At 35.5% G+C, this 12,368-nt stretch overlaps 2 protein-coding genes across 6 annotated transcripts in view; one reads left to right on the top strand and one right to left on the bottom strand.

Annotated features, from left to right (window-relative positions):
- Positions 1-1,071: 1,071 nt before the first annotated feature.
- On the bottom strand, positions 1,072-6,326 carry LOC107035561 (leucine-rich repeat-containing protein 57). Its single transcript, XM_015253036.1, has 2 exons — positions 5,216-6,326; positions 1,072-3,070 (listed from the first exon to the last, which is right to left on the bottom strand). The coding sequence occupies exons 1-2, from the start codon at positions 5,708-5,710 to the stop codon at positions 2,843-2,845; spliced, it is 723 nt and encodes a 240-aa protein (XP_015108522.1). The 5' UTR covers positions 5,711-6,326; the 3' UTR covers positions 1,072-2,842.
- A 1,621-nt stretch (positions 6,327-7,947) lies between these two features.
- Positions 7,948-12,368, top strand: part of LOC107035665 (guanine nucleotide-releasing factor 2) — a 99,036-nt gene continuing 94,615 nt past the window's right edge. For all 5 annotated transcript variants that reach the window (XM_015253206.1, XM_015253203.1, XM_015253205.1 and 2 more), the window contains exon 1: positions 7,948-8,136. In XM_015253206.1, coding sequence (XP_015108692.1) covers positions 8,103-8,136 — 34 coding nt within the window. In that variant the 5' untranslated portion in view covers positions 7,948-8,102. The remainder of the gene's footprint in view (positions 8,137-12,368) is intronic.

Below are 12,368 nucleotides of genomic sequence, written 5' to 3'. Positions count from 1 at the left end.
ACGATAACTAAAACAAATGTTTTGAATTGATTGAATGATGGCTTAAAAAATTGTTTCGATGTCCTTTTGACCGAGTTCGAAGATGAAGGCGGTAGCAATAATCGTTAGTTTGATTTATTTGAAAATTTTCAAAAATTTTGTTTTTTTTGAAAATCAGAATTCCGAGGATATATTGGTTGATTTGATTTTTATGCTGATTGTTGAAAATTTCGAATTTTTCATAAATTTCTGATGGTTTCTTCAAATGTGATGTTTCAAATTCATTCAAGCATAAATAAAATAAAAAAAAAAATTCTATCAACATTTTATCGAAGGGCTGAGGGGAGAGATAGAACCGTAAAAAAGACAATCGGTTGTATAGAATAAAGCGATAATAAGAGTAATGATGATGAGAACATTCAACTAAATTGAAAATCTGACAAAATGAGTTAAAAAGAAATCTTATTCAATTTAATAAAATGAAATAAACAATGAATTATACATGATAGAAGGAAATCATGTGCAAAATAACCATTCGAAAGCACATTGTTAATTTAAAATCAAAATCAAGTTTAAGGGTGAACAAAAGCTTAATTACGAATTAGAATAAATCCATTCAGAGTAGAACAATAGAATTTATTTTCATCGGTGTTGCAATTACTGCTTTACACCTGCACAACCCTCTCCTTCTCAACACAGCAATAGCAATAAATAATAAAACAATTCATTTCACTAACATGAAATTTATGTAATTTAAATAGAGCTATTCTCTGGGCAAAAGTAGGCAAATGTGGATGGATTGAATGGGCTATTGTTGGGAATCGGGAGTAGGAGCTGAATTTCTTGCGGATGACTAGGGAGAATAAAGGAAGTATTCAATGGGTTTCTAGTTGTTTACTGAGACGATTAGGGTTTGTGATTGAAACTGACGAATTGGGGGAGCTAGGGGTGACTAAGTATATTGACAAGCGAATCTTACGTATAATAAATCGGTTATCTGATTTCTGTTTACGACGTACCGTTATCTGTTTTCCGTTTGACACGAAAATGATGTAATGGGTTTTAATGAGAAATTTTACATTGAAAAAAACATTAATTTACAGAAATTTTATTTATTCCTCGTCACCACAAGCCTCTTCCTAATTACAATCCACTCACAATATTCATAATTAATCAAACCGCTATGTTCATTCGAAATCACCATTTCCAAAAAATTTAATTGTCCTCTAAACTCGCAGCATTTGCATGACAAAAATAGCCACATAAATAGGGAAAAAACACATCTTAATTAGAAATGGCTCAGTGAGCTCGATTGGTCTAGAATTCTTTGAATTCCCACGAAATTAGGACATTCTCTTCTTATAATAAATCTGCGCCTGATATCTGTTTACGACTCCCCCAAAAATGACGAAATGTGTTGCAATGGGAATTTTACATTTAAAAAAACATTAATTTCCAGAAATTTTATTTATTTCTCGTCCTCACGCTCGTCACCACGAGCCTCTTCATAATCACAATCGACTCACAATATTCATAATTAATCAAACCGCAATGTTCATTCGAAATCACCATTTCCAAAAAATTTAATTGTCCTCTAAACTCGTAGCATTTGCATGACAAAAATAGCCACATAAATAGGGAAAAAAACACATCTTAATTAAAAATGGCTCAGTGAGCTCGATTGGTCTAGAATTCTTTGAATTCCCACGAAATTAGGACATTCTCTTCTTATAATAAATCTGCGCCTGATATCTGTTTACGACTCCCCCAAAAATGACGAAATGTGTTGCAATGGGAATTTTACATTTAAAAAAACATTAATTTCCAGAAATTTTATTTATTTCTCGTCCTCACGCTCGTCACCACGAGCCTCTTCATAATCACAATCGACTCACAATATTCATAATTAATCAAACCGCAATGTTCACTCGAAATCACCATTTCCAAAAAATTTAATTGTCCTCTAAACTCGTAGCATTTGCATGACAAAAATAGCCACATAAATAGGGAAAAAACACATCTTAATTAAAAATGGCTCAGTGAGCTCGATTGGTCTAGAATTCTTTAAATTCCCACGAAATTAGGACATTCTCTTCTTATAATAAATCTGCGCCTGATATCTGTTTACGACTCCCCCAAAAATGACGAAATGTGTTGCAATGGGAATTTTACATTTAAAAAAACATTAATTTCCAGAAATTTTATTTATTTCTCGTCCTCACGCTCGTCACCACGAGCCTCTTCATAATCACAATCGACTCACAATATTCATAATTAATCAAACCGCAATGTTCACTCGAAATCACCATTTCCAAAAAATTTAATTGTCCTCTAAACTCGTAGCATTTGCATGACAAAAATAGCCACATAAATAGGGAAAAAACACATCTTAATTAGAAATGGCTCAGTGAGCTCGATTGGTCTAGAATTCTTTGAATTCCCACGAAATTAGGACATTCTCTTCTTATAATAAATCTGCGCCTGATATCTGTTTACGACTCCCCCAAAAATGACGAAATGTGTTGCAATGGGAATTTTACATTTAAAAAAACATTAATTTCCAGAAATTTTATTTATTTCTCGTCCTCACGCTCGTCACCACGAGCCTCTTCATAATCACAATCGACTCACAATATTCATAATTAATCAAACCGCAATGTTCACTCGAACTCACCATTTTCAAAAATTTAATTGTCCCCTAAACTCGTAGAAAATCGCACGAGTGCATTTACAAATGGCATTTGCATGACAAAAATAGCCACATAAATAGGGAAAAACACACATCTTAATTAGAAATGGCTCAGGGAACACATGTAGCTCTCCTGAGCTCGATTGGTCTAGAGTTCACTGAATTCCCACGAAACTAGAACATTTTCTTCTTGACAGCGGTGAATCGCTCCATGTACTGGTCGTACCCTTCCAAATGCGCGATCTGTTTATTCTCGAAGAGATTCCCCTCAAGTGCGATGTTCGATATTTTGGAGTCCTTGAGAATTCTCGGGGGTATCGCGTTCAGCTGGAGGCAGTTCTCCTCGAGTCTCAGGATCTTCAGTCTCGGACATTCTGCGATTTTCTCAGACAATACTGACACCTGCAATTATTCGAATTTTCTCACATCAATTATTCACATTCATTTTTTGTTATTTAAAGATATAGAAAATTTTGTAGTATAAATAATGTTGAAATAATTGATTGAGCATAAACAATATTTCCTCGATCCAAATAAAGACTTTATTACTTAAAAAATAAATAATTTTTGAGGTGACAATGGAACGAATTGAACATTTAATAATCGTACTTTTGGATGAGACAAATTTTTCATTTGATTCTTTGAATAGAAGAATACATGAAATACATTTGAAATTAACTATTCATTTCATGTATTTAACGCATTTCCATTACTAGTTCATCAATTGACAGTAAAAAAATTTTCGAAATGAGTAAAAAAAATTATAGATAAGATATTTGATTCTTGATTTTGAATGGGATTGAATTCATTTACATTTAAAAATGTAAACAAATGTTTCCTTAATCAAAATAATGACTGTCTTCAGTCGAAAATGAAATTTTTCCTCGTAGGATGAAGAAAAAGTATTTATTAAGGCGTAATCATCCTTTATTTGGATCAAATAAATTGATTATTTGGTTTTAAAGACGATTTCTACGAAATTGATTATTTATTTGATATACTACAAACATTTTCATCTAAATAAATACGAATTTATCATTATTTTCGATTATTAAAAATATTTGAAACAAATTAAACAAATGGGAAAAGATTTCCTTCTATCGTATATCATTTATAGTTTTATAGTATTTCATTCAATTGAATTCTGAAGTATTTACTATCTGATATCTAATTTAAAACATCGCATCTTCACACTTATTTCAATAGAAATATTGGACTATCGATGTGTTCACCTTAACTAAACGAGCGTAGGGACATGGAATATTAAAAAGTAGTAATTATCATGATTAATATAAGTGAATTCTAATTCTGGAGTTTTTACTTTCTGATATCTAATTTAAAACACCGCATCTTCACACTCATTTCAATATAAATATTGGACTATCGATGTGTTCACCTTAGCTAAACGAGCGTAGGGACATGGAATATTAAAAAGGCCGTGACTATTCGCACCATTGCGTGAATCACTCCCGTACACTCCATACACTTCACGCATGCGTGGAGTGTCTGGAGTGTACGGGAGTGATTCACGCCATGGTGCGAATAGTCACGGCCTTTTCAATATTCCATATCCCTACGCTCGTTTAGCTAAGGTGAACACATCGATAGTCCAATATTTCTATTGAAATGAGTGTGAAGATGCGATGTTTTAAATTAGATATCAGAAAGTAAAAACTCCAGAATTAGAATTCACTTATATTAATCATAATCATTACTATTTTTTAATAGGCCGTGACTATTCGCACCATTGCGTGAATCCCTCCCGTACACTCCATACACTTCACGCATGCGTGGAGTGTCTGGAGTGTACGGGAGTGATTCACGCAATGGTGCGAATAGTCACGGCCTATTAAAAAATAGTAATGATTATGATTAATATAAGTGAATTCTAATTCTGAAGTTTTTACTTTCTGATATCTAATTTAAAACATCGTGACTTTACTCATTTCAATAGAAATATTGGATTATCGATGTGTTCACCTCAACTAAACGAGCGCAGGGACATGGAATATTAAAAACTAGTAATTATCATGATTAATATAAGTGAATTCTAATTCTGAAGTTTTTACTTTCTGATATCTAATTTAAAACATCGTGACTTTACTCATTTCAATAGAAATATTGGATTATCGATGTGTTCACCTCAACTAAACGAGCGCAGGGACATGGAATATTAAAAACTAGTAATTATCATGATTAATATAAGTGAATTCTAATTCTGAAGTTTTTACTTTCTGATATCTAATTTAAAACATCGTGACTTTACTCATTTCAATAGAAATATTGGATTATCGATGTGTTCACCTCAACTAAACGAGCGCAGGGACATGGAATATTAAAAACTAGTAATTATCATGATTAATATAAGTGAATTCTAATTCTGAAGTTTTTACTTTCTGATATCTAATTTAAAACATCGTGACTTTACTCATTTCAATAGAAATATTGGACTATCGATGTGTTCACCTTAGCTACACGAGCGTAGACTCATCTACTTCGACCCAAAAAATCCAAAACTCAAATAACCCGACCAAACCCTCTCCTGACCTGATTCTGATTCAGATTCAGCTCCGTCACGTGTAGTCCCGCCACCCCATCAGGAACGACCGTCAGCTTGTTCTTCGAAAGGTCCAGCATGTCCAGGTGCTTCAGCCCACTGAACACCAGCGGAAACTCCGTAATATGATTCTGCGATAAGTTCACTTGCTTGAGGTTCGCGAGGTTCCCCAGCGAATCGGGCAGTTTATTAATCAAATTGCAGCTCGCGTTCAGTATCTCCAGCTTCACCAGGGCCCCGAGGGCCTCCGGCAGCGTCCGCAGTTTGTTCTGACTCAGATTCAACTGCTTCAGCAGCGTGTAGATCCCGATCTCATCCGGAATGACTTTGAACATGTTCTGGGACAGATCGAGGGTCCTCAGCACAGGCGCCAGCATCTGCAGGTTCGCCGGCAGCTCCAGCATCTTCCTCTGCGACAAATTCATTATCCCAGTCTTCTTCGCTGTCTCGTAGTGCTGCTTTATCTTCGCGTTTCCCATTTTCATTTATTTTATTCCTACTTTATTTCACGTTTTATTCTCTTCTATAATACGACTCTCACTATTCTACTTCACTTTATTATTTTGTACTATCGTTTCGATTAAATAATAAATCACGCTGTTGACTCCGTAAAATTTCAATTTTCCCGCCTAAACTAGTTTCAAAAATCGATGCGCGAGGGTGTTTTATCGAAATGATCGGATTGTCCGGAGTAAATGGAGCAACTCATCGGGTTCAGGGACTTCACGAGAAGTTTCTCTTCATAATTGGATTTGTTTTAATTTTATTATGTGTTGTACTTGACAGGGATTCGGTGGTGGCGGCCGGCCCCTTCAGGATGACCCGGTAATGGCAAAAACTTGGGAATTTAGTCCGTCGAAAGGGAGTTGATCCATTGGGATTGATTTGCCGTCGAAAATAACGGATGACAGTTTGTTGAACTCGTGGCGCTGGAATCGTTCCTCCACTTTTGAGTTGGCTCGCGCGAGAGGGGGTCGGGGATAATTGACACTTCACTTTTTGCGGGGTGTTGATGGTGGCGGCGGGTGGAGGAGTGGATTTTTATGGGCTTCTGTCAGTGGGTTGTGACACCTACTGACGCAATGTTGTGTGTAGCGTTCAGCTGGGGAGGAACACTAGATCAGGGACTGGAAACCTGACGGGGAAGCGATTTTGCGGGCGATAAATGTCTCCATGCGGTGGCGGGACCATTCAAATTCCATCATTTATCCCTACAAGATCTATGCGCGCGCTCTCGCGCGCGCTGATCTATTCATTTGTTGAAATGAAGAAATGGAATTCATTAAATTTCATTTTCTCATGAATACCTTATAAATATTGATAATGAATCAAAGAGAATTCGACTAATGATTGAAGTGAATAGCGAAGTAGAGTAAAGGAATCTATAAAGAATTTTTCATTTTCAATTAATTATCTTCAATTTTTTTAAATAATCGGTCGCCATAAAAGGACAGAATTTATTCATTTCACCGATGATATATATACATGTGAAATATATATATTATATATATATGACGTGAAACAAAAATTTACCTCTGAAGAATTTGAAATTATGTCACTGAAGAATTTGAAAATGCCGCGTGTTTTTTTTGGCAGATTCGAGACATTTCGATATAAAACAACTTCACGTTTCCTTCATCTTTAGTAAATAGGATTTTTTATTTGCTCTTGTTTTTTTCAGGATTTTAGCGGTTCATTCATTTCTAGCGATTAATTAGCGATTTATTGCTATTTTTTTCACGATTGATTAGTGATTTATTAATTTCTTGATGGAGTGGATCATTTATTTAGTTTCTAGAACCGCGGGCGATATCTCGAATCGAAAATGAGAACTCGAACGTGGAGATGTCTCGAACGAATGGAGAAAGTAAGGCGGTTTTCATGAGTGCAATCGTCTTGCGTCGAATTTTCATGAAGCCCGCCTGACGAACAAAAGAGAATTGAATGCAATTCTATGAAACATGAATAAACAAATCATAATTGTCCGAATGATTTAGGTCAGAGGAAAATAGAATAATTCTACTTTCTTAATATTGCGTTTACTAAGGTTTTCTTCGAACAAAGTTGATTAGAATTAATAGCTAGAATTATGAGATTATCTCACATTTTTGACGTTAAGGATAGGAGAATCTGAGTGCAATATAGTGAAAATGATGATCGATTTTTTCACTTTGAACAAATAATATTAATATCCAAATACAAAATTTCTGATATGAATAAAAAGAAGCTGTGACTCAATATTCCAAATGAAGTTTTAATTTTTAATTTGGTGCTGAAAACACGAGATGACAATATTCTAAACGCGGAATTATATTGATGAGATGAACAACAGATCAACTGAATTACCGTGTGAACTAACTAAAATTGATAACAGTGCGGGTACGCTCTTTCCGGAGGACTAATTAATTTTTTCGTAATGACATTTCTTGTAGCTCTCAATCTGCTCTACAAAAAAGGGTATAACAAAAAGTCTGCTGTCTCCCTCAGATTCCGAGATATTCATTGGGAACTGGTCAACAGTCAAAATTGACTTGTACCGTTTTACCACTTCGCTACTGAATTAATCCCCGCGCATGCGTTCTCGCACCAAAATAAATCCTCACCCCCCGCCGACCACCCGGAAACCGAGAAAATCACGATTCAGAGACTCGGGTGATTCCCGCGAGATGTCGCAGCGCGCTGTACGGCGCCTCAGCCCCGAAAGATGGTTGACAAACGAAAATGTAGCGGTGCACGTCGCGTTTACATTAGATTTAAATGGCATCTAGTGCGTAGTTTACAGAGTGGCCGGTTGAAAAAATGGTGAGATAGTGAAACACAACGTGCCTCCTCGGGTGTCCAGTGTTGTATTATCAAGTGGCAACACATTAAACCACGATGGCGGCCACACCGAAGTTGGAGAAGTACGCAGGTAAGGTTTTTGTCGTGAGAAGCACTCGGAGCGGTACATCGGGGGCTCCAAAACCCGCGAGTAGGACGTTCTCCCCTCGATGCCGGGGTAATTGTCGTTCCCCGGGAGATCCTGGGGCTCCGGGTGGCCGAGGCTGCCGCCGATGTCGGGGGGTTCTCGTCAGAATTGAGGGGATAACAATAGCAAACATCTCGGGTGATCTTATCTCGCATCTTCGCGTCTTATCGGGGGAGCCGATACCCCGGGGCGGTGAGGGGCTGCCTCCACCGGGCGCCAAACGTCAAAAGCATATGAGTGGGCATGCGGTGGCGCGTGTTTCGCGCCGGAACTACCCTGGTATCGCTTTTTGCTTCCGAATGGAAGCTTCGGGGGGATTAAATTCGAGTTTTGGATTTTTGGCTGCGAATGGAAGCGGTTAAATTCGAGTTTTTGATTTTTTTGTTATGTCGATCCAGTATAGGTGCAAATGAATCTTTTTTCTTTCGAATGTAGGTATTGTTGAGCCCTATCGATCGCCATTAATTAGAATTTAATTCATCGATCAGTTTTTTTAATTTTCGAATTTTTTCGAAAATCGGTTGTCCCACGATAACTAAAAAAAATGTTCTGAATTGAGTGAATGATGGCTTGAAAAATGTGTTTGGATGTCCTTTTGACCGAGTTCGAAGATGAAGGCGATAGCAATAATCGTTAGTTTGATTTATTTGAAAATTTGCAAAAATTTTGTATTTTTTGAAAATCAGAATTCCGGGGATATCTTTGAATATCATGCTTCGAATGAATTCAGTCACAGCTTAAAATGTTTGTTTTAGNTCGTTAGTTTGATTTATTTGAAAATTTGCAAAAATTTTGTATTTTTTGAAAATCAGAATTCCGGGGATATCTTTGAATATCATGCTTCGAATGAATTCAATCACAGCTTAAAATGTTTGTTTTAGTGCCATTAAGTCGAAGTTAAAAGATGATTACGATAGCTATATTGGTTGATTTGATTTTTATGATGATTGTTGAAAATTTAGAATTTTTCATGAATTTTCCTGAAAGTGAGCTTTCTGATGGTTTCTTCAAATGTGATGTTTCAAATTCCTTCAAGTATGTGTAAATAAAATTTTTCTATTAACATTTTATCGAAGAAGGGCTGAGGGGAGAGCTAGAACCGCAAAAAAGACAATCGGTTGTATAGATGAAAGACATAATAAGAATAATGATGATGATGACATTCGACTGAGTTGAAAATCTGACAAGTTCTGATTAGTTGAAAAGGAATCTTATTCAATTTAATAAAATGAAATAAACAATGAATTATACATGACAGAAGGAAATGATGTCCAAAATAACAATTCAGAGGCATAGCGATAATTTATTAGCAAAAATAACTATACTATATGCAATACAAGAGCAATTTTCCACTTGTTTTGGGTCGTATCAATCGATTGTTAACCAAAAAGTCCGGAATTAAAGAAAATCCTAATTTTTGTTCAATTGAGGATTTTAACTTCATTTCACGGTTTTAGTTTTTATTTCTGCAAAAAGTCAATTCCACTTGATATTAATTGTTGGTTTAAAAAAAAAATAATAATTTTCGACATACTTTGCGAAAAAAACAGAATCATAATGTATCAGGAGTATCAGGCTCTTTAATATTTCATTTTTGTTTTTTTTTCGATCGAAAGAACGAGCTCGAGGACAGTTTCTGGTATCGAACCGACGTCCTTCGACTTGGGATACGATCGAAATTGGGAGGGAATGGGGGCTTGTCACGATATGAAAATAGAGGGAGGAGTCTCACTGGGTTTATTGGACCTTGTTGTTTTTGTTGTGAGTCGAACTGGGGATTTATCGAGGGTTTTACGGGGCTGACGACTGGGGAATTAATTTCAAGATTGATTTTGGAGGGGAATTTCTGGATTTTTATCTCTGATGGATATATAAATTTCAAGAAGTAAATTATCCTGCAGTGGAATCGATTCTAAAACTAATCGCAAAATTAAATTGAATTTCTTCTTAAAAAATCCAAACAAAATTCACAATTTTCAATCATTAATATCTCGAGATCGGCAGAGTGGATTTTGACGACGTTAACGTCATTTTAAAGGCATTTTTTCATGCTTGAGAATGAGATGTGACTCGTTGAAATCGCATCTTTGGGTCAGGAGATCTTGAGGATTAAGTGAACAACTTTTTTCTCTTCTTAAATTTCACTTTTTCGCTCTACTTTTTTCACATTCCAGTGAATTCCAACATTTTTCTGAAACATTGGCCCTCAGATACACAATTCGCATCAGTTTTAAGAGTACAATGCAGAAAGATTTTCTACGGAATCTTTCCAAAACGATAATGACAGCTTCCCTCTCATTTCTATTTCCATTTTATCTGTTTATTTTTGCAAGAAGCAAACTTTCACCTCCCCCGCCAATAACACGCGTTAATGAACCCACAGCGAATACAAACCGTGTCACGGTGAGGGCACACAGCTGGGTAAAATTCCAGGGGGTATTTTGCCCTCTGTGTCACAATACAAAACCGCCGGGTGAATGGATCGGCGCGAGCCAAATCACAGTTCGCATAAAGAAAATTTTGGGATTCTCTTTTTCCCCTTTTTTGGTCTCGGTAGCCCCTCTCCATTTACGGATATTCATTGTTATTTTTCCGAGCCATTCCAGATCGATTGTTATCCCGAAAATTTTCTCTATGCAACGACATCAACAGAACAAATAAGTATTGAGGGAATGCTGTTTTTCTTTCTAGAAACAACTCGTCTTCACGAATTTAATGGCTTCATTTTTTTGGGAAAATTCGTGCGGGAGTTGACGTTTTTTTAAAAAATAAAACATTGCAAAAGACACTTTAAAAATTTATTTGCAAAAAATATATAACGATTTGTTATTTGTTTTATTCAGTGTTAATATCAAATAAATAGTGAATGAAACAACTTGAATTATAAAATATAATAGCTACAATAGATCATGAAACACTAAAATAAACATGAGAATGAAATATTCTCTCCATTAGTCGAATTAAAGCAAAAAAATCCAGAAAAAAATCTCTCGCTATAAAATGAAAATTCTCATGCATAAATAATCCCTCGTTTTATCGGATTTGAAAGCACTTCGATGAGTTAAATGGCTTCATTTTTTGGGAAAATTCGTGCGGAAGTGGACACTTCTTGAGAAAATAAAACATTGCAAAAGACTTATTTTAAAAATTTATTTGCGAAAAAATATCTCACGATCTGTTATTTGTTTTATTCAATGTTAATGAAATATCACAATAAATATTGAATGAAACAACTTGCACAATAAAATATCAACAGTATATAGCATGAAAATGAAATATTCTCTCTATTAATCGAATTAAATAAAAAATCCAGAAAAAAATCTCCCGTTGAAAAATGAAAATTCTCATGCATAAATAATCCCTCGTTTTATCGGATTTGAATGTACTCCGATGAGTTGAATGCACTCGCTGGCATGAAAATGGTCGGATATCCGAGGATTGACGATGGCCTATCATTAGTGGGTGTAACAGGTGCAGTATTATTTGTACCCTAGGATATACACATTACAATCCCCAGTTTAATGACCCCCCCCCCTCCCCCTCGGTGTTTCCTTCTGAAATAGGATGCTGTTTGAAATACCCACAGTACAGAACAGAACAAGACGATCAATTCCAGTACCAACTGGTGCCATACACATCTCATTACACTACAGTATACACTCACTCACGTAATTATCGTTAATTCTAGTTGATTTGATGGGTAAGACTCGAATCAAGTGGCAACTGGGGCGAATTATTGTGTGAGAACAACAGGAAAAAAAATGAGGATTTAATTTTGAGTGATCGGTTGTTGGAAAATAGAGAGAAATAGGGAAATGTCAACAATTTTTGTTTGTTTGAATTTCATTTATTTATTTATTCATTCATTTATCTATTTTATTTTTTTTTTTATGAAAAAATGTAAATTCCACTCGGTTTTCGCAATAAAAATGGAGAAATTATACAAAAACAAAATGTAAACGTGAAGTCACTTACGTAATGATTGTTAATTCTAGTTGATTTGATGGGTAAGACTCGAATCAAGTGGCAACTGGGGCGAATTATTGTGTGAGAACAACAGGAAAAAAAATGAGGATTTAATTTTGAGTGATCGGTTGTTGGAAAATAGAGAGAAATAGGGAAATGTCAACAATTTTTGTTTGTTTGAATTTCATTTATTTATTTATTCATTCATT

The sequence above is a fragment of the Diachasma alloeum genome, unplaced genomic scaffold (assembly GCF_001412515.2).
Source record: "Diachasma alloeum isolate Michigan unplaced genomic scaffold, Dall2.0 Dall_scaffold_00199, whole genome shotgun sequence".
In the NCBI taxonomy this organism is placed as follows: Eukaryota; Metazoa; Arthropoda; class Insecta; order Hymenoptera; family Braconidae; genus Diachasma; species Diachasma alloeum.
Note: the sequence above shows the minus strand (reverse complement) of the source record. Positions and strands in the feature narration are given on the sequence as shown.